Source organism: Mizuhopecten yessoensis, unplaced genomic scaffold (genome assembly GCF_002113885.1).
Source record: "Mizuhopecten yessoensis strain PY_sf001 unplaced genomic scaffold, ASM211388v2 scaffold1471, whole genome shotgun sequence".
NCBI classification, from domain to species: Eukaryota; Metazoa; Mollusca; class Bivalvia; order Pectinida; family Pectinidae; genus Mizuhopecten; species Mizuhopecten yessoensis.
This window is the reverse complement of record NW_018404063.1, coordinates 288895-311080: the sequence shown is the minus strand read 5'-3', so window position 1 is coordinate 311080 and position 22186 is coordinate 288895. Positions and strand designations below refer to the sequence as shown.

Below are 22186 nucleotides of genomic sequence, written 5' to 3'. Positions count from 1 at the left end.
TAAGCTGATGTAAAATGCGTCTGCACGCTCCGATAGTTTCTTAAAACAGTGCGGGGTGACGCTGACCTTTGTTGGTCATCTCATTAATTATGCGTGGCTAACCACTTGACCAATGGTAATTAACCTTGACCTGCCTAGTGATAGCTTAAGCCAATCAGCATCATCACTAATCTAATTATTACCATATTATCACGTGTAAGAAGAGTGTAGGAGACTGTTGAGCTATGCTCTTTGTTCTGTATCTATAAATATAACCTGCCAGCATTACGTATACCTAAATTTTGGTACACATGCTGGTATTAAGATAATATATGATATTTATCCACATATATCTCTAACACACCTTAATACTTCAAAATCAACAATGTTGCACATGACATATAAACAAATGGCTGTTTACAAACAAAGTTTATTACAAATAATAAACTACAAATTTTGATTTCATGAAAGAATGACAAATGTTTGACTGGTCGAAAATTTCCCAATATACTGTAATTAATGGAAACTTAAAAAATAAACCTGCAAATGACCATGATTCTTGCTGTAAACTTGTAAATTTACTTGGATTTGTGCTGTAAGTTAATAAGTTTTAGTCTAACTTACAGTATTGCTTATATTTTCATATTTTATACCCCACCACTCAATGGGGGTATATAGAGTAATCAAGTATCGGTGTGTCCTTGTTCAAGTCTATGTGTGCATCTGTGTATAGTTAAAGGTAGTGTACATGACATCTCATGGACCCATGAACACATTTAGTTCATTCGGTTTGAAAAATAAAATTTGTTTAAAATTTTATATTGTTTTGCAAAGAGTGTAAATGTCTCGACTCTAAACCTTTTAAGACAACTCACTAAGCACTAGTGGGCCGAAATCAGTAAAGTCAGCTGTCCAAAATTATAGAGACACTCTTATAGGCAGTCAGGGGGTAACATTCCGCCCCTTAGTGGGTTCATGTTTGCAACATAGTATGGTAATATTGAGTTCTACACCTTGATTAGATTTTGGTGGTCAAGGTCAAAGGTCACAGGCATGGGAGGAGGAAAATGGGGTGGGCGATAATTCGTTGGGAGTCTCCACTTACTTTGTTTAAATTGTTTGTGACAAATGTTAATGCACCCTTAACAAATGAAAATCAACGTAAAAATATGAAATGTGTGTGAAATTAGAATATACAGATCTACAATTAACACCCATTCCAGGCCATTTGTGGAATCGAGAGCTGCTCTCCATGGATTGGACATGTCGCAGGAAATAGGCTTCCAGAAGGATATCCAAGGAGAATACAAGTCTCGACCATCTATACACATGGACTGTCTACGGTACGTATCTATACACATGGACTGTCTACGGTACGTATCTATACACGTGGACTGTCTACGGTACGTATCTATACACATGGACTGTCTACGGTACGTATCTATACACGTGGACTGTCTACGGTACGTATCTATACACGTGGACTGTCTATGGTACGTATCTATACACACGGACTGTCTACGGTACGTATCTATACACGTGGACTGTCTACGGTACGTATCTATACACGTGGACTGTCTACGGTACGTATCTATACACGTGGACTGCTATACACATGGACTGTCTATGGTATGTATCTATTGTGAAAGCGGAAGTTTTCACGCATAGAAAGTTTCCTATTTTGACTTTTCAGCTTGTTCCTAGTGTTCCTATATTTACATTTGCCCTGTTATTAATGATGATCTTCAAAGGAAATATCGAGGTCATGATTTTATAAAGATAACTACTGTATACATAGCAGGATATTTCCGCAGGGATGATATTTTTTCGCAATTTTGCGGGCCAATGACGTAATCGCGATAATATGATATGCAGAATTATGTGACAAGCGTTAATATGAGTCGCGATATTAAATTTCATAACCGTAATGTTGTCATTAAATAGCATGCATGTGGTCATGACGATACATATACACCCAGAGTGAAGCAATAAGATATTTGGAAATCACACGTTTAATAGTTTTGATGTTGATTTGTTTAATACAATACACTTTCTTGTAAGTATGCTGTATGAAAGCCTATTCATTTGACACTTTAAAACACTGCAAAAATTGAGTTTCTTCCCAGTTCTAGATCGCGAAATTATAATCCGTTTAAATTAAATTTTCTAATTTTTGGTCAAGATCGCGAGAATTTAATACTGCGTAAATAACCAGTATTGAGAGAAGGCAGGGGACGACCAATTACTTGTAATACTTTGCCTCGTTGATGTTCACTAAATTTGCCCCTACACGAAAAATAACTTTACAGAATTTTTGTTTTGATTTGTAGCTGGGTAAAACGAGACAGTTACCTTCCTGTAGGTAGTCAAGGCCTAAAAGCTGTTGCCAAGGTAATGTCTAATATATATATATCATGAATAGGTCATAATTTATTTCTGCCTTCATGAAGGACAGGACATCCTCAATATCCAGGGGTTCCGCTCACTTGCGCTCTCTGCACCCCTGGAATATGTCATAGCGAAATTGAAGGCTCGGTGTGCGCCACCTTGTTGATGAGACAAGAAGACTAGTTCGATTCTTTGATATACATCAAAAGAATGTCGCGGTCGCATAACAGTAAAAATTTATTTACTTTGAAGTCGAGTGTCGCCCATTTGTAATCTTCAAAGGACAGGTATCAGCCTAACGATTGGTCAGGCTTTTTTACCTGATACCAATCAAACAGCTATCTTCGTGCCTTCAATTTTGCTATGACATATCCCAGGGGTGCAGAGAGCGTAACCCCTGTATATCGAGGATGTGGAAAGGAAAACTAAGTAAGTTTCTATGGCAGAAAATTTATCTCTATTTCTGTCAAAATACAAAGATTTAAGTTAAAAATAGGGCTGTACCAGAAAAAAACCATGGCGGAGTGGGGTTGCTATTTATTGCTAACCCATTCACTTGTAATTATTTTTTCTTGCAGATACTGTATTTCTATAAAAAAAATTGTAGCTACATTGGACTGGGTCGATTGTCAACAGCGAGATAACTCAATATTTATCATCAGATTAGGCATGAAAATTGCCTCTCCTTATTTCATAAATAACTTCCTTTTCCACAACTTCTTAGAAGTACTGGAACGTCAGTTTAGATTTCTGCTTTTTGATCCTTTCACCTCAACTGAGATACAACATATTTGAATAATTGATAGAATGAGAATTGATCTGAAGATTTGCATGCTTGCCATCTTTTTGAAATTTCCATGGGGGAGATTCTGCATGCTTAAAATCAAAACAAAATTATATGTGTGAATATACCCCCTAGACACAAAATAACCCTTTAAAACGACATTGTGAGTTGTTCTTTCAGATGAAATCATTAGATATTGTAATATAGGAACAGTTTAGCAAACTTACTAGTTGAAAATACTAAATTTAAGGGTCCAAAATCCGGAGTCTCCCTCCTAAATAGGGAACGTTGGCAAGTATGGACTTGGCTGGCTTTGATTTCATTTAACCTTTACAGGCCAAGCTGAGGTACAACCCAGTAGAAATGGATCCTGAGGATATGTGTCGTATGGCTAGTGAGGAACCACAGGTAAATTATTAATTTCTAGTAATTCTACCAGCCTGTATTATTATATTACAGGGCTGAAAATTAATTCTCAAAACCAGTAGTCATTTGAGCTAGTAGTTCTCACTTTTTCTAGTCTGTGTGTAAATTCCATCAAACAAATATTATTTAACATGAAAAGTAATATCAAATTTTGACTAGTCAATCGGGCTAGCAAATCGGGCTAGCAGTTTCAAGAACGACTAGTCCAGCCTGAGATTTCACTAGTCTCCGACTATTCTGTCTTTGCGTATTGCAGAGTTATCTTCTCTTGGGAACAGGTATTGATTGTTACGTCATTGGTTTGGGGGAGAAAATTACGTCGTTTTCTCAAAATTGATGACGTTACTCTCACAAACAAGTGACGTGACAATCAATCCCTGCTCCCAAGAGAAGATAACTCTGCAATACGCAACGACGGAATAAGGCTACCCTTATTGTGTAGCCCTGTACTTTTATATAGAATAAATGTATATATTATTCAACATGATACGTAATATCAAAGTTTTTAGAACCACTGGTTCAGTTGAAGATTTCACTAATCTCAGACTATCGTGCTGCCCTTATTTTCTTTACCTGGACTAGATGTTTGTTCAGAAAATTTAAACAAGCCCATTTCAATTTGATAATATGCTATGTAATTCAATGTAAAAAATTATTCGCAAGAAAATTAGAAGATAGAATGTCAAGGAGGGAAATTATAACATTAATGCATTCTAATCAGATCCTTGCAGTTTTCTGTGTTTGAAATTGTTTAAGAAGTTGCTGTGATTCTAAGAAATATTTGTCGGAAAGAAATGGTTGGAAACAAATCGGTAGTGATCCAGAAAGTGCAACTTCAGCACTTAAAAAACATTAAAAAAATAAAATTAAAAAAAAGTCGTGGTGGTGAAGTAGTTAATGCGTCTGACATTCTGCTACCACTAGCCCTCCACCAATGGGTCGCGAGTTTGAGGCCTATGTGGGGCAGTCACCAGGTACTGGCCATAGGTCGGTGGTTTTTCTCCGGGAACTCCGGCTTTCCTCCACCACCAAAACCTGGCATGTCCTTATATGACCATAGCTGTTGATTAGACGTAACACACAAACAAACAAAACAAAATCATGGTAGGGACACGTATCATGACTAGACAATGTCTTTTTAATACTTTAGTGCAACTTCTACTTTGGCTTTAGATGCTGACGTACAATAAGTATGTAATTGATCGTTGTAGGTGCTCTCTAACTACTCCGTGTCCGACGCTGTAGCTACCTACTACCTGTACATGAAGTATGTCCACCCGTTCATATTTGCCCTGTGTACGATCATCCCTATGGAGCCAGACGAGGTAAGTATTTAACCCATGCACCCCTAAAGTCACATTTGAACCTTACCATATCAAAGACTGGGCAAGTCCAGTTTAGATAGGTAGGGGTGAATGAGTCAGTGTTATTTAGGGATCAAATTTGAGCTGAAATATATCAAGTACCTTTATTTTGAAATTCTTAACTAGGTAGCTAAATAAATGAAGCTTCCAAACCTAGAAGCAAAGATACAAAAATACAAGGTATCTGCATCATGTTTATCCTGATTTTTTTTTTTTTTTTTAACTAAGCTAGAATAATAGAAAATACTGTAAAGGTTCTATGTCCATTGGGTTCTAATTTTCGTGGTAACAGTATTACTACAGAAATAAATCCCTCCAATAAGATAGCAAATTAATCCATCCTTACCATAACACAATGTGCCATAGCTACTAGACCTGAAATCTGCGGGGAAAAAATATATAGATCCCAAGAAATTGAGGAAATTTTAGTTTGGCAAATCCCTGAAAATAAGAGACTGTCAAAAATAAGAAAAGGAAAGACTTGCTGTAGTTTTAGAGGTTTTCGATGGCTAGATGCATATGGGTTTAATAAAATTATAAAATGTTTGGTTCAGTACAATCTTGAGTTGACTGGCTATGAAGTAGTGATGGGCTGATGATCGGTTTGCCTTGCCGATTCTGATTATTGATTAAAAATTCTATTATCGATATAATCGGTTCTTCATTAAAATCAAAGTGTTAAAAGTTTCAATGTTAAAAAGGTATTTGAGAGTCATATATTCCTTTGTTTTTTACTCTATGATTGATAAAACTGCATGAAAATTGCTTGAAATCCATTCATTATAAAAGAACAAAACCTAATGTATAGTTAACAACTCTTGTCTATTGATTTTATGGTAGTGTTCTCACTTTATTTGGGTATTCAGGCTCTTGAAATTATGAACTGATTATGCAATTGATCGTCGATCAGTTTTCTACTTGGTTAAGGTGTCCGACATTCTGCTACCACTAGCCCTCCACCACTGGGTCGCAGGTTTGAGACCTACGTGGGGAAGTCGCCAGGTTCTGGCCGTCGGTAGATGGTTTTTCTCCGGGTACTCCGGCTTTCCTCCACCACAAAAACCTGGCACGGCCTTAAATAACCATAGCTGTTGATAGGACGTAAAACAAACAGACTTCCAATTACAAATCAATCATCGATTATGATTTTAAACCGATTAAGGTTTTAATCAATACACTTATTTCTCTCCAACACCAGGTGCTAAGGAAGGGATCCGGAACGCTGTGTGAGGCCCTTCTCATGGTCCAGGCCTATCATGCCAACATCGTATTCCCCAATAAACAGATAGCTGTATTCAACAAGCTCACGGAGGACGGACATGTACTGGACTCTGAGACATATGTAGGAGGTCACGTAGAGGCACTGGAGTCCGGAGTGTTCAGAGCCGACCTTCCCTGCAGGTTTAGAATGGTACGGTTTATATATTTATCATGATAAGTTATTTACAGTTGAAGAGTTGATAATGGATTCAAATATCTTACATGAATAATTTCAGACGATTTCATTTAACAACAATTTACACCTCCAATTGTTCATTTGATGGGTTCAAATCCTTGCCGTTACCATAGTTACCCTAACTGATTCACCCTGAAATTTCATAATGAACTATTCCAACCTTTGAATTGGAAGAGTTCAAATATGTCTTCAGGGGTGAATGAGTTAAAAAAAAAATGTTGACGTAGGAGTTATCAGTAGCTTTGCTTCATTAGACATCTTTTCAGTTTAAAGTAATTATTTTATTTACAATAAAACTTTCACATAAAATGTGATGTCATGATGTGTGACACAGATATTATGCAAATTTGTTATATGAAATTATCAGAATAAAAAAAAACCTGGTCTGGGATTTATGAAATCTATCGGCAACTATGATATAAATATACATTCAAACTTCCATCAATCAAACTTCGAATATTCAAATTTATATCAAAGTCCGGATTTTTTTCCGTTATAAACTCCACTGATATTCCATTTATATATCAAACTTGGATTAGTTGAATTTCTCACTGTTTGGAACTACAATCAAGGTCCCATTGGTGATATGTAATCATTTGTCCAGGTGCCGGAAGCGTTCCAAAACCTCATAGATAAGGTGCACAAGACCATGAAGCATGCTATCGAAGAGGAGGAAAAAATTCCCATGGATACAGTGACGAACTTAGACGAGGTCTGCACGGACATCATTGAACGTCTGGCCATGCTGCGGGACTGTCCGAACCGCCTGGAAAACCCCATCATTTATCATCTGGATGTGGCGGCCATGTACCCAAACATCATTCTCACCAACAGACTACAGGTAATGGTTGGAAGTCACCTGGCAGGGAGTCATCTAGGTCCTAGTTACAGCTGAATGTCCTCCGTTTTGAAACCAGGCTCTGTCCTGGTGCTCTTAATGTATGGGTCATTTAATACTGAAATAAATGTTTGCTGAATTTTAACTTTCATCATTTCGTCATATGTATTGTATGTGAATTTCACGTGCTGTATTTGTACGCAGGGTATTTATATATATATATATTTGCACATGCGGTAAATTCAAAAATTGAATGTCACAGTTTTAGACCTATCACCTGATCAAGAACTTTATGAATATTCATAATGCAGAACACACTTTAACCCTTTCACCCCTATGTAACTTTAGTAGACTCTACCATGCATTGATCTGGATGAGTCCATTATGGTCTACAGTGGTGAAAGGGTTAAAAGTATAAAATAAATGTCATCCTTGTTCTATATCTATTGTCGCCATTGGTAAAGAAGGAAAGAGACGTCCAACACTCCTCTGTAGAAAATGGGGTAGTGTACTCGGGAGGATCCACAGGGGATCCCTAGATACTTACTATAGGAACATGAAGGGAAATAAAAGGATTCTCAACTCCACAAGAACAGCTTTGGTGTTTACTGAATATCTGTATGTTATTGAGAATCCATTTATTTCCTGTTATTGTCTCCATTGTGATGTCAAAATACAGGTCTTTCATGCCATTTTATGACGTCATTATATAGGTCTTTAATGCCATTTTATGACGTCAGAATAGGTCATATGATTGAACCATATGATAACCATGTAATCAATAGTAGTTTGCTGGGCGGATGTGGAATTAGCTAATGAAGGACCATCCTCGATATCCAGGGGTTATGCTCACTTTCGCTCTCTACATCCCTGGAATATGTGATAGCAAAATTGTAGGCACGAAGACAGCTGTTTGATTGGTCTGGGGTAAAAATAAATGACCAATCGCAAGGCTGATACCTGTCCTTAAAAGATTACAAAGAAGAGACGCCCGACTTCAAAGCCTGTCAATTTTTACCATAACGTGACCGCGAGATTCTTTTGATGTACATCAAAGGATCAAACTAGTCTTCTTGTCTCATCAACAAGGTGGCGCTCACTGAGCCTTCAATTTTGCTGACATATTCCAGGGGTGTAGAGAGCGAAAGTGAGCGTAAACCCTGGATTTCGAGGATGGTGAAGGACAAAATACAGTCAACGCACACATATTGTAGCAGTAGTCTTATTTAACACTTTAAATATTCCGCTAAACTATGATTGTGTCAATTTGTGTTTTCTATTGAATATTTTCATGAATATTCTAAATATTCCGCTAAACTATGATTGTGTCAATTTGTGTTTTCTATTGAATATTTTCATGAATATTCTAAATTGTTTAAATTTTAGAAATCGTAAAAATTTGATTGCGCTTAAATATGTATGTTTACAGAACATTTCACAAGATAAGGGATTTATGGGTTGAATCGAAACATTTTAGCAACTAGGAAAGTTTGCAAGTGATGGAAAATTTTACTTTCAATACAAGAAACTCATTTACGGTATATATTTCACAAGATGGCACAGGGGGACTTTGATTCTGTCGTGACAAGATGGCATAGGGGGACTTTGATTCTGTTGTGACAAGATGGCACAGGGGGACTTTGATTCTGTTGTGACAAGATGGCACAGGGGGACTTTGATTCTGGCGTGGCAAGATGGCACAGGGGGACTTTGATTCTGTCGTGACAAGATGGCACAGGTCCCTTTGATTCTGTTGAGTCAAGATGGCACAGGGGGACTTTGATTCTGTCGTGGCAAGATGTGGGTGTAGAGTACATTTGTGATAATGAGATCAAAACCCAACACGAATATGTAACATGTAGTAAACCAATCAGTTCATCAAAATTCAGGAATTTGTCTCTTCTCCAGCCTCCAGCAATTGTAGACGAGGCAACGTGTGCTGCGTGTGACTTTAACAAGCCCGGTGCTGTGTGTCAGCGTCACATGACATGGATGTGGAGAGGAGAAACAAGTAAGTAGAGGGTACTCGTTGTGGTATAAACGTGGAATATGTATTTCTCTCATTTCTAAGATAGAGCTGTCCAAGGTAAGAAAGAGTTGTAACAAATTTCTATATTACCCTCCTTTTCACATGAGGTGATGCTACAATTGCTCAACAATGATGTGATGACACAAATTGGAAAAGTCAGTGCCGCAATGTGGAAGAGGAGACATGATGAAAATACTTTTACAATATATTTACCATACAAGCAAGAAAGATAAGATTATTTTTCTGTGCAAACAATGTTTGCAAATATGTGGTATGCTTAATCTCGCTGACAGATTCATTTCCATCAAAAAGGCTCTGGGGAAAAGTTGATATATTTCAAAATGGTAGCCAGTCCAAACACACTTTCATGGTTTCTGAGCTTATTCTGGCAGTTGGAATGAGAGAAAAAAACTCTTTCATGCCCAGGGATAAAGGATAGGGAAATTTTGCCAAATTGAAAACCCCTTGGGTGGAATTTCCCTATCCTACACCCCTGGGTCTACATTTCTACTTATATGCCCCACAAACACTGTAGGTTTCCTGACTCCTGATTCATTGGATAAACCTGCTAGGAGTTGGTAAACGTTTTTGGTTACTCACTAGTGAGTAACACCCTGGACGTGATTTCACTGGTCACAATACTTTGCAACGTCATCTTTAACTGTGACCTCACTGTTCATGGCTATTGCTTCCCCACTCAGAGATGGTAATAATGTATTCCCAAGAGAAATGTGGTTGTCTAGATACAATGTATAAACGTTGTGGGAGAAAAAGGTCCCAAAACTTGTGATGGTTGATTATCATGTTTATCTAACTTTCGTTAGTGGAAAAATGCAAAGAGGCGGAGGAGTGCAACGTCCTATAGGTGCTGGTTGGTAGATGTCTCGGTGGAGGAATCTCAGGTGGATACCGGAGTATTCTAATAGAGCTCCATAGACGATAGGTAATAACGAGTAGGTAAGGGATGGAGACCGGAATCCCTGGTGTTGATGCTCCATCTTTTACCTACTTGTTACTAACACTCATTAGTTAATTTTCAAACTGTAAAAGACATTCGGTAAACTTTTGTGTCATTATACAATGTGAAAATTAACTAATGCAAGCTAGATAATGATGTTAACTAGCCATCACTTGTAGGGGAAGCTCCATTGTACCAACTTTGTATTCCAGTCATACCTTTTTCCCTGTGGTAGTTTTGTCTGGAGTTTGCGTGCTTTGTTAAACAGAGTCTATTAACATCTTCCATAGGAGAAGCCTATGAAACATACAAAACCGGCCAAGTGCGTTCCGTACCTCCTGTGATGTTTGGAAAGTGTTTCACTGATGAATCTCTGTAGATGGTGATACAAAAAGGTTTCCGCTGATAATGCAATTCCTCACCCTCGATATCCAGGGGTTTCGCTCAGTTTCGCTCTCTGCACCCCTGGAATATGTCATAGCAAAATTAAAGGCTCAGTGTGTGCCACCTTGTTGATGAAACAAGAGACTAGTTTGATCCTTTGATGTACATCAAAAGAATCTCGCTGTCATGTAACGGTAAAAAATGACAGGCTTTGAAGTCGAGTGTCGCTCCTTTATAATCTTCAAAGGACAAGTATCAGCATAGCGATTGGTGAGTTTGTATGCCCGCCCCATCCATGAGCGGGGGCATTTATGTCTTACAGACATTTTCTAGTTTTTACCTGAGACCAATCAAACAGCTATCTTTGTGCCTTCAATTTTGCTATGACATATTCCAGGGGTGCAAAGAGCGAAAGTGAGCCAAACCTCTGGATATTGAGGATAGCAATTCCTGTATACAGAGATTAAAGGAATTTGCATTCCAACAATAAAGAAATCCTGATAACATACACACTCTTCACTAGACTATGTATGTTTTCATAACTGATGATAAACCAAAACAGAGTATAGACATTTCTATGTTTTAAATTATGTGAATAAGAAAATTAAAGAATGGAATCTGTCTGAGAAGCCATCGCCTGGAAGTTTATTTTGTGTGGGGAAACATCAGTGAAAGAGTTAAGCTTGAATGCATTGAAGCAAATGTTAAATGAAAACATTACTTCCTTTCTCTCTCCTTTTTATCACATAATGTACTGTGTTATCCAGTGAATATACCGATGTCGTATGTTTTTGCGTATTAACCCATGTAATATGACCTATCAGCCCTGTGATTGGTTGTCAGTTTCAATTGTGACGTCACGCCAAGGACAAGAACATGACGTCACAGGCCTACGCACTGTAGTCAAAATGGCGGCTTTTTACATTTCAAGATTGTATGAAAATTATCGTTTAACACAAATAAATGCCACAAATCATGATTATGTGATAAAAAGGATCTTACACTCGTTTTCATTTCATGTTAGATTTATGAAACTCGTCGCGCATTTTTCGCCAGAAGCTCGCTAAATTAAAAATTCTTCGACTCATTTCATAAATTTCATATGAAATGGAAACTCATGTAAGAACCTATATATATATGAACCAAAACACAAACTAGTACCAAAGAGATTTCATTCACAGATGTAAAATCAGTAACTATGGCAACAACACTTTGAAATAAACATCTGAGTGTCAGATTTAAACTTTACTGTCACCAGTGTCTACCTTGCAGAGTATATTGTTATACAGCCTGATCTAAAAAACCTAATGGCTGATGTCCTTTTGCAGTGCCTGCCTCACGCAGCGAGTTCCACCGGATACAACAACAGTTGGAGAATGAAAAGTTCCCGCCATTTGCCCCTGGAGGGGAACCCCGGGCATTTCACCAGCTCAACCGTGAGGAGCAGGCAACCATAGAGAAAAAACGATTGGCTGGTAGGTGGATGTGGGCAACAGATTAGAATAAATACATTAATTGATAAGGTTATGGTAAATGTCAAATCAGGACCTAAACAGTTTGATTCAGATTGAAAACAGTAGATTTTTTTTATTTTTAACCATTGTTTAGTATCAAGAGAAAAAATTGGATAATTTATTTATTTATCTTTCAAATTTTGATTTCACTCATTCAACCCTAAAATTTCATAATGGACTATTCCATCCTTTGAACTGGAAGAGTTCAAATGTGTCTTCAGGGGTGAATGAGTTAAGGATCCCCCGTAACACTGCAAATGTGCACTGAAAACATTTTCCCCAACATCATTACAGGTTTGATAAATAATTTCAGAAAAAAAATCATATCCTTGAAGAAATCTTACGAACAAATTTGTTGGTTTTTCTCCGGGAACTCCGGCTTTCCTCCACCATAGCTGTTAATAGGACATAAATCACAAACAAACCAAACCAAACTGTATGTATGAAAAACTACAGTGGAATTCTCTGACGTTTTGCCTGCTGTGATACAGGGATCCTTAATTTATAAATCTGTCATATAAAATAAGTGAATACAATGTGGGTAGGTTTAAGTTAATGAAACGCTTTTGTTTGTAGACTACTGTAAAAAGGCCTATAAAAAGGTCCATTCTACGAAGATGGAGGAGAGAACCGCCACAATTTGTCAGAGAGAAAACTCTTTTTACGTCGACACTGTCAGGGATTTCCGAGACAGACGTTATGAATTTAAAGGGCTTGTGAAGGTGTGGAAGAGGAAATTAGCAGAGGCTGAGGAATTGAAAGATGCAGCTGAAATAAAACGTGCCAACGGTATGGTGGTCCTTTACGACTCGCTCCAACTCGCCCACAAGTGTATTCTGAACTCTTTCTACGGTTATGTGATGAGAAAAGGGTGAGTATTTACTGAAAAGTTTGCTTCTAGATGACTTCTGGTTTTATAGCCCGTTTCTTCTTTTACAGGACTTTTCTTAATTTGGGAAGGAACTTTGGAAAATTGCAAAATTTAATTTAAGAAAAACCAACATCATATCGGCAATCGATTTGATGACATCCTGATATCAAATTGGAGTTTACGGTATTCACTGTGATTAGCACCCATCCCCCTTTAAGCGCCCTTAGATGTGTGATTTAATCTATTTTCAAACATCACTATTTATGTTTATGAATCGTCACAACCAAATGCATGCTATTTCATGAAGGCATTAGAGTCATAATTTTTACGCTTGTCATATTATTCTGCGGATCATATAAAACAGAACAATTTTGGAATTATCCCTGGGGATATGTCTAACAGTTATCCTGACGCCTTGACAGCAACTGCCAACACTCAGGTTTTGTAATCTTGATAAGTGCCTCCTTCAGCCAATTTTCAAAGCACCTTGGATGCTAAATAAAAGAAGTGGAGGTGGGCTTATTACAGTACATGTGGTGTTACCATGGTTTCAGAGCTCGTTGGTACAGTATGGAGATGGCCGGAGTTGTGTGTTACACTGGGGCTCACATCATCACCAAAGCGAAGGAAATCGTCGAACAGATCGGGTAAAACTGATTTTTCACACAATAACATAAATACTGTAAAAGTCCTCATTTTAGTGTTGTCAAATTTTAACATATAAAAAACATGAACTAATTGGCACACTCAGGATATAATGATGCACTAGAAAACTAGGTCGAAATTTACCAAAAGTGCTAAAAAATAAAATTACCACTAAAATATGTATATTTACAGTACTGTAAAATAAAATTATTTTCCTGGGGTTAAAATTTCGTGGTTTTCATATACTAGCCTGTTTCAAGGACATTATATTTCGCTGATTTCTGATTTCCCCCGGTCTATATCATACCAAATTTATGTTTTCGTGGGGATATGATTTTGCGGATTTTTGTTATCCACAAAATAAACGAAATTTAATGTCCCACGAAAATTTATGATTTTACAGTATTACTGGTATTTATAAATGAAACATTAGTCTTCAATATAAACATGAAAGAAAGATGTTGATCTTATTAGAGAGCACAAAGAAGGTGTCAGAACAATCCTATTGACCAAAACCTTACTTCATTTCCTCAAATTGTGCAAATTTCATCCATTGTTCCCAGAAAAATTAACAATTTCACTTGAATGCAGGCGCCCTCTGGAGCTAGACACAGATGGTATTTGGTGTGTTTTACCCGCAACTTTCCCTGAAAACTATGTCCTCAAGACTACAAACCCGAAGAAAGCAAAAGTGACCGTCTCCTACCCAGGGGCAATGCTCAATATCATGGTCAAGGTCAGTGGTTATCAGGGTATAAATTGATTGTCTCCTACCCAGGGGCAATGCTCAAAATCATGGTAAATTGATTAAAAGGCCCTATTAAGCCCTTAAATTTAACAAAAATGTTTTAAATGGATGGAAACGAGCCTTGAATTAGACTAAATGATCATTAAATTATGATTGTATATTGATTTTGGTGGTTTGTTGTGTTATTATCATAACGATGAACTCAGAAACTCCTAGAAAATGAAATGTTTGTTATGACTTATTTTCTAGATTTTCGAACTAGCTAACTGATATTGAATTTTAAGGTTGTTAAATATTTATATGGTGAGATTTGAGACATCCCGGTTACACATCCAGATCTCAGTATTTTGAGAATTTGCGAATGGCGGGAGATTTTCAGCCTTAATTGGAACAAGCCCTTAAAATGCCCTTAAAATGCCCTAACAACAGACTCAAATTTCATTGTAAAATTCTTGTACGAACCCTGTACTGTGTTTGTGTTAATTAGGAATTCTTCACCAACGACCAGTATGAGGAGTTAGTAGACCCTAACAAGCTCCAGTACTCATTACGCAGTGAGAACTCCATCTTCTTCGAGGTGGACGGTCCATATCTCGCTATGATTCTCCCCGCGTCTAAGGAGGAAGGCAAAAAGCTCAAGAAGAGATACGCTGTCTTCAACTTTGATGGTTCTCTTGCTGAGCTAAAGGTAAGTTTTAAGTCAATGAGTTTTTTGTGGAAAAAACGTTTCCTTTGGATCAAAGTTTTGGTTTGTTTGTGTTTAACGTCCCATTAACAGCTATGGTCATTTAAAGAATTGCCAGGTTTTGATGGTGGCAACTGCCCCACGTAGGTCCTGAACCCGCGACCCAGTGGTGGAGGGCTAGGCTAGCCAGTAGAAGCAGAATGTCAGACGCCTTTACCACTCGGCCACCACAGCCTGTTGCCTTTAAGTTGAAGCTCTGGCTCTCTGAGCCTTGAGGCTTGCAAAGATTGATAGCGTCTATCATATGTAGGTAGGTGCAATATGGATATTTTACCCGAGGGTTCAGAACTGAGGATTTAACACCAAATTCTTTACCTGAGCTCAGGGTAGAATTTCCATATCCCACATAACGACATATTGGTCGACGTCTTTTCTTCCACCTCATTACCAAAATACCATGAACCATGCAAATGCAACACTATAGCAAAGGTTTATAGGAGGCTGCGATATGTTCGTGTTTGTCTTCTTGTGATAACGCAAATTAAGACCGTATTTGGAAAAAGCAGAAAAACATACCAAATTCATAGATCCATGTAATACCTTTAGGGCAAGCTTGTGCAATGACACTTATGTTCCTGAGGTGTTTAACTTGCCATGGCAAGATTTCGCCATCAAGCAACATTTGGACAGGATTTTGAATGTAATGTCGTAATGTTACTCTATCACTTGACTGTGAAATTGTCATCGTAAAGACCAGTGAGTGCACCAATGTGGAACACATGTATCCCATATTAACTTTTTTTTGGGATACACGTATTCCACATGAGAGTTTTGTATGACTTGTATCCCACATGAGCGCTCTGTGTGACACATATATCCCACATAAGAGAACCATGTGTGACACATGTATCCCACATGAGTGTTCTGTGCGACACACATATCCCACATGAGAGAACCATGTGTGTGACACACATATCCCACATGAGAGTTCTGTGTGACACACATATCCCACATTACAATATTGTGTGTGAGATGTAACCCACATGAGCATTCTGTGTGACACATATCTGACATGAGAGTTCTGTGTGACACATGTATCCCACATGAGAGTTATGTGTGACACACGTATCCAACATGAGAGAACCATGTGTGACACACATATCTGACATGAGAGAACTGTGTGTGACACACATATCCCACATGAGAGAACCGTGTGTGACACATGTATCCCACATGAGAGTTCTGTGTGACACACATATCCCACATGACAATTTTGTGTGTGAGATGTAACCCACATGAGCGCTCTGTGTGACACACATATCCCACATGAGAGAACTGTGTGTGACACATGTATCCCACATGAGTTTTGTGTGTGAGACGAAACACACATGAGCGTTCTGTGTGACACAAGTTTTCAACATAAGAGTTGTGTGACACACCTATCTGACATGAGCGTTCTGTGTGACACACCTATCTGACATGAGAGTTCTGTGTGACACACCTATCTGACATGAGAGTTCTGTGTGACACACGTATCCAACATAAGAGTTCTGTGTGACACACGTAATTTATATACATATTATGGGAGAAATGTTTATTAACCATCAATTGTACTTTACAGGGATTTGAGGTAAAAAGGAACGGTGAGTTGGAGCTGATCAAGATCTTCCAGTCGTCAGTGTTTGAGGCGTTCCTGAAGGGTGATACACTGGAGGAGTGTTACGCAGCAGTCGCCAAGGTGGCCGACTACTGGCTAGACGTCCTCTTCAGCAAGGTAAGGTTGCTGTGAAAAGTCTTAAAAATGTTTTCATTTCTGTACATGATAGAAAAAAACTAACGTTGTAATCAGGGCTGAAAAGGTATTCACATTTAATTTGGTTTCATAGTTTTGTGATCTTATACCATTTTGCTCTCGTTACCTACATTTACCAGAACAGGAGTGTACATTTCTGCTTGCTCCGTACTGGGGCTAGTAGATTTCATGTTTGGCCTAGTGGAAATTTTAATAATTTACTTTGAAAATATAGTTGAGGCAAGTAAATATTTTACAATAGCTGCTGTGGACTATTACTCAAAACATGACATTTCATTTTTTTTTCCATTTCAACAGGTTTTATTGACTTTATATATGTCAATTGGATTGGACATCAGGCTATGCCCGTTTAAGTCCTTTCCGAACTTATTTACAAACATTACATATATTCTGTCATAACTATCCAATTAATTTTGTAGGGGAGATAACTCCAATTAAGCTTGTGAAATGAATATTTTACAATTTTTATTTAATCATTTTCAGTATGTTTTAGATATTAACAATTGAATAAATCATGTATATTTTCTGACAACCCATCCTACATAAAATCCAAGGGATACAGGCCCATGACATAATATGTATACAGCCCTGCGAGAAACTCATACAATGATAATAACAAAAAATCACTCAAGCCACTCTTTGGCTCAATGGTGAAATTCTCACAAGATTTGAGTACGATAGCAACATAAATATTGAAATCTATGAATATTGAAATCAATATAAACCAAAATTGTATATACATGGATTCACTATGATAACCTGTAGACAAGGAACTCAAACATGTGTCATTTTTAAGATATTTCTCAAAATTCACAAACTGTAAATGTACTGATTTTAGAAAAATCTTCAGTCTTTCCTCTGGTTATTTTCTACAGATAGCATTGAGTCGCCATACCAGTGTTAGATACAATAGTACAACAAACTTGTTTCGTGTTCACAAGAGGATTCATTTCATTCGTGATTACTTGTTTTAACGTAAAAAATAATATTTTGAACAGGCTGCCAATATGCCAGACTCTGAACTCTTTGAGTTGATCGCCGAAAAAAAGAGAATGTCTAGAACTCTGGAGGATTATGGTTCCCAGAAGTCCATGTCCATCAGCACAGCGAGGCGATTGGCCGAGGTAAGGGTTCCAACTGCATGTCTGCTTCTTTTTATAGAGTAAGAGATGAATAAGTTCGTAGCAAGGGGTTTCAAAACGATTTCAAGTTGCATGTAGCACACACAAGTTTTTGTACATTTCATAGAATCCCATTATCATTCTTCTAATATTTTCATGAAATGAATAAGTTTGTAGCAAGGGGTTTCAAAATGATTTCAAGTTGCATGTAGCATACACAAGTTTTTGTACATTTCATAGAATCCCATTATCATTCTTCTAATATTTTCTTCATGAAATGAATAAGTTTGTAGCTAAGGGTTTCAAAATGATTTCAAGTTGCATGTAGCACACACAAGTTTTTGTACATTTCATAGAATCCCATTATCATTCTTCTAATATTTTCATGAAATGAATAAGTTTGTAGCTAAGGGTTTCAAAATGATTTCAAGTTGCATGTAGCACACAAGTTTTTGTACATTTCATAGAACCCCATTATCAGTCTTCTAATGTTTTCATGAAATGAATAAGTTTGTAGCTAAGGGTTTCAAAATGGTTTCAAAATGGTTTCAAGTTGCATGTAGCACACACAAGTTTTTGTATATTTCATAGAACCCCATTATCATTCTTCTAATGTTTTCATGGAAGCAGCTGGTGAATCGACTGGCTACAAGTGAAACCTCAGTTGTATCATGGTTGAGATTCCCTTTTCCTTCAACTCATTCAACCCCATACACATTTAAACTGGACTTGATGAGTCCATTATGGTCTACAGTTGGTGAAAGGATTAGGGGTGAAGGTATTGGACGTAAGAGGAGAAAAAAACCATTGAAAGTAATGACTTCAATATTGTTAAGTAAATGCTGTAAAAATAAAATTTTAGCGTACAGGAAATTAAAGCGGATTATCAATTTTCCAGTTTCTCGGTGACCAGATGGTGAAGGATGCAGGTGTAAGTTGTAACTACGTCATCTCCAAGAAGCCAGACGGTGCCCCTGTTACTGAAAGGTACAATCTTGAAGCCTGCTTTACTAAACCTGTTGTGCACAGTTATCAAGTAACACTACTTTGTATAGATTGGTGATCAGTTTCGACAGGTAAACTACTTTGTACAGAGTGATGGTTGGTTTCAACAGGTAAACTAACTTGTACAGAGTGGTGGTCAATCTAGATAAGTTACACTGTGCAGAGTTGTGGTCAGTCTAGACAAGTAACACAGCAGAGTTGTGGTCAATCTAGACAAGTAACACTGCAGAGTTGTGGTCAATCTAGACAAGTAACACTGCAGAGTTGTGGTCAATCTAGACAAGTTACACTGTACAGAGTGGTGGTCAGTCTAGACAAGTTATACTGTACAGAGTTCTGGTCAATCTAGACAAGTTAAACTGTACAGAGTTGTGATCAGTCTTGACAAGTTATGCTGTACAGAGTTCTGGTCAATCTAGACAAGTTACATTGTACAGAGTGATGGTCAGTCTAGACAAGTAACACTGCAGAGTTGTGGTCAATCTAGACAAGTAACACTGCAGAGTTGTGGTCAATCTAGACAAGTAACACTGCAGAGTTGTGGTCATTCTAGACAAGTTACACTGTACAGAGTGGTGGTCAGTCTAGACAAGTTATACTGTACAGAGTTCTGGTCAATCTAGACAAGTTAAACTGTACAGAGTTGTGATCAGTCTTGACAAGTTATGCTGTACAGAGTTCTGGTCAATCTAGACAAGTTACATTGTACAGAGTGGTGGTCAGTCTAGACAAGTTACACTGTACAGAGTGGTGGTCAGTCTAGACAAGTTACACTGTACATAGTTGTGGTCAGTCTAGACAAGTTATACTGTACAGAGTGGTGGTCAGTCTAGACAAGTTACACTGTACAGAGTGGTGGTCAGTCTAGACAAGTTTCACTGTACAGAGTTGTGGTCAGTCTAGTCAAGTTACACTGTACAGAGTGGTGGTCAGTCTAGACAAGTTACACTTCAGAAGCACAGAGTAGTGGTCATTTTTGGCAGGTGACTCTGTATTGTGTATATATTTTGTCAAAGGACTGAAGCTGTATGATTTCTGTCACAGGGCTATACCACTGGCAATCTTTCAAGCAGAGCCAAGTGTACGGAAACATTACCTGAGAAAATGGCTGAAGTCTCCCGCAACCAATGAATTTGAAATTCGAGAGGTTAGTATACTTCATTATTGATTTACTTAAAACAAGAAAAACACACAATCATCAAAAAGACTCATGTAGAGTAAGTGAAATTGTAAAATTTTGAGTTTGGGGAGAAGAGGTGGTTAAAATTTCCTGTTGCAAAAATAACGAGTTTGACTCTAAAATGAGGACAAGAATCATCCAAGATTATTTTCGTTCTTATATCAAAACGGTTTGCACTCAGCAATATCGAACAATTCACAGGTATTCCTGAAATAACCAAAAACATTTGGCAAGAAAACATGTTTATAATGATTTGTTATTATTTCTGTTGTGATCAGATCCTTGACTGTTTATAATGATTTGTTATTATTTCTGTTGCTGTCAGATCCTTGACTGTTTATAATGATTTGTTATTATTTCTGTTATTGTCAGATCCTTGACTGTTTATAATGATTTGATATTATTTCTGTTGCTGTCAGATCCTTGACTGGGAGTACTACGTAGAAAGACTCGGTGGATCTGTTATGAAGATCATCACCATTCCAGCAGCATTACAATTGGTAAATAATGATACAGCAGCCATTTTTATGTCCCCAGCCATTTCATGTGGGGGCATTCAATGGGTGTAAAATGATAAAAATGAGCTGTTAATGGTGAGTTTTGACCAAATACCAAATATAGGAAGAGTAATCTAAGAAAATGTGTTTCATGTGAATCTCAGGTAAATGTTCTGGTCAGAATGCAGCTTTATGAAACAGTATATAATTGACTTGCAAAATGTTGCCCCATGTCGGTCCCATCCAGGCATGTCATGACTCTACCTATTTAATTTCTTTTTCATTTAATATCAAAGTTTTACTTTTAATAATCTACACAAACATTATATCTATTAAACCTGTTGTAACGTTTCAAGACCGACTGGTCCCTTTGTCAAGCTATCTAGCTTGACAAAGGGACCAGTCTGTCTTGAAACGTTGCGACTTGTTTACTACATACATTGTTTGTGTGGAAAGTAAAACTCTGATATTACATATTTCCAAACTGATGAATCTTGTTGAAGAGATTTTCGTTTAAGTCGAGTATGAGAATACCTCGTATAAGGGTCCTGAGTTCAAGGTCATTGTTACTGTTCAAGTCAACCACAGGGTCAAAGCAGCATCCATGTCTTACAGTTGTTTTACAGTCCAGATCAAAACCTCCTCAGAAATAGGAAATCCCAATTTTCATTTGTATTAAAACTACTTGTTTTGAAAAGGATTTTATACAATTACGTATCAATAGCAAGGTCACTGTTGATGTTAGGTCAGTCACAGGGTCAAAGCTGCTTTTATGTCTTACAGACAATTTCTAGTTCAGTTCAGAAATTGGAAATGCCAATTTCATTTTGTACTACAAGTACATGTTTTGAAAAGGATTTCATAAAAAATTTGTGTCAATATCAAAGTTTGCAATAGGCATTTTATAAATCGGGTCCTTTCCAGATCAAATGAAGTCTTTCTGCCTGGTTTGAAGGGGATTTCTAATTATTTTTTGTTGGAGTCCTTTCGAATTTCGATGCTTCAATAAAAGATGTGTTTCGGTATGATGAACCTTATCTCCTAAAGTGCATTATTTTTACTTGCTGACCTTTAACCTCTCAGGTAGCCAATCCAGTTCCTCGAATCCGCCACCCTGACTGGCTTCACAAGAAGTTACTGGAGCGTAATGATGTGTTCAAACAGAAAAAAATCAGCGAGATATTTGCACCCACTCAGCGACAGAAACTCCAGGTAAAACAACTAACAGTGAACCACTGGTAAAATAGTTAATGACCGACAAGCAGGAAGACCTACACAGAAATTCCTGAGTAAAACTATTCTCTATGAAGAGTTGGTAGACCGGTAGACATACAAAAGTTCAAGGGCCCGTATTCATGAAAACATTTTCATGCTCAAACTCAGATTCTGTGCTCGAAGCCAATTTCTTGTTCTGGGGATATATTAGCTCACCGAGTCCGAAGTACGTCAACAATTTCCTTAAACGACTTCTTTCTTCTTAATCACTGATTGGAATTTAACT

The 22186-nt window shown here is 37.5% G+C and overlaps 1 protein-coding gene across 3 annotated transcripts in view; it reads left to right on the top strand.

Annotated features, from left to right (window-relative positions):
• The window catches only part of LOC110462861 (DNA polymerase epsilon catalytic subunit A-like), an 80821-nt gene that overhangs the window by 16303 nt on the left and 42332 nt on the right, over nt 1–22186 (top strand). For 2 of the 3 annotated variants that reach the window (XM_021517101.1, XM_021517092.1), the window contains exons 11-28: nt 1203–1322; nt 2310–2370; nt 3488–3559; nt 4789–4902; nt 6140–6352; nt 7002–7238; nt 9144–9246; nt 11935–12081; nt 12697–12991; nt 13546–13638; nt 14228–14372; nt 14872–15072; nt 16691–16843; nt 17881–18006; nt 18902–18990; nt 20053–20155; nt 20608–20688; nt 21769–21897. In XM_021517101.1, coding sequence (XP_021372776.1) covers nt 1203–1322; nt 2310–2370; nt 3488–3559; nt 4789–4902; nt 6140–6352; nt 7002–7238; nt 9144–9246; nt 11935–12081; nt 12697–12991; nt 13546–13638; nt 14228–14372; nt 14872–15072; nt 16691–16843; nt 17881–18006; nt 18902–18990; nt 20053–20155; nt 20608–20688; nt 21769–21897 — 2482 coding nt within the window. Of the gene's footprint in view, nt 1–1202; nt 1323–1395; nt 1413–2309; nt 2371–3487; nt 3560–4788; nt 4903–6139; nt 6353–7001; nt 7239–9143; nt 9247–11934; nt 12082–12696; nt 12992–13545; nt 13639–14227; nt 14373–14871; nt 15073–16690; nt 16844–17880; nt 18007–18901; nt 18991–20052; nt 20156–20607; nt 20689–21768; nt 21898–22186 lie in introns of those variants that run through there. The other variant, XM_021517109.1, reaches the window with a different exon arrangement.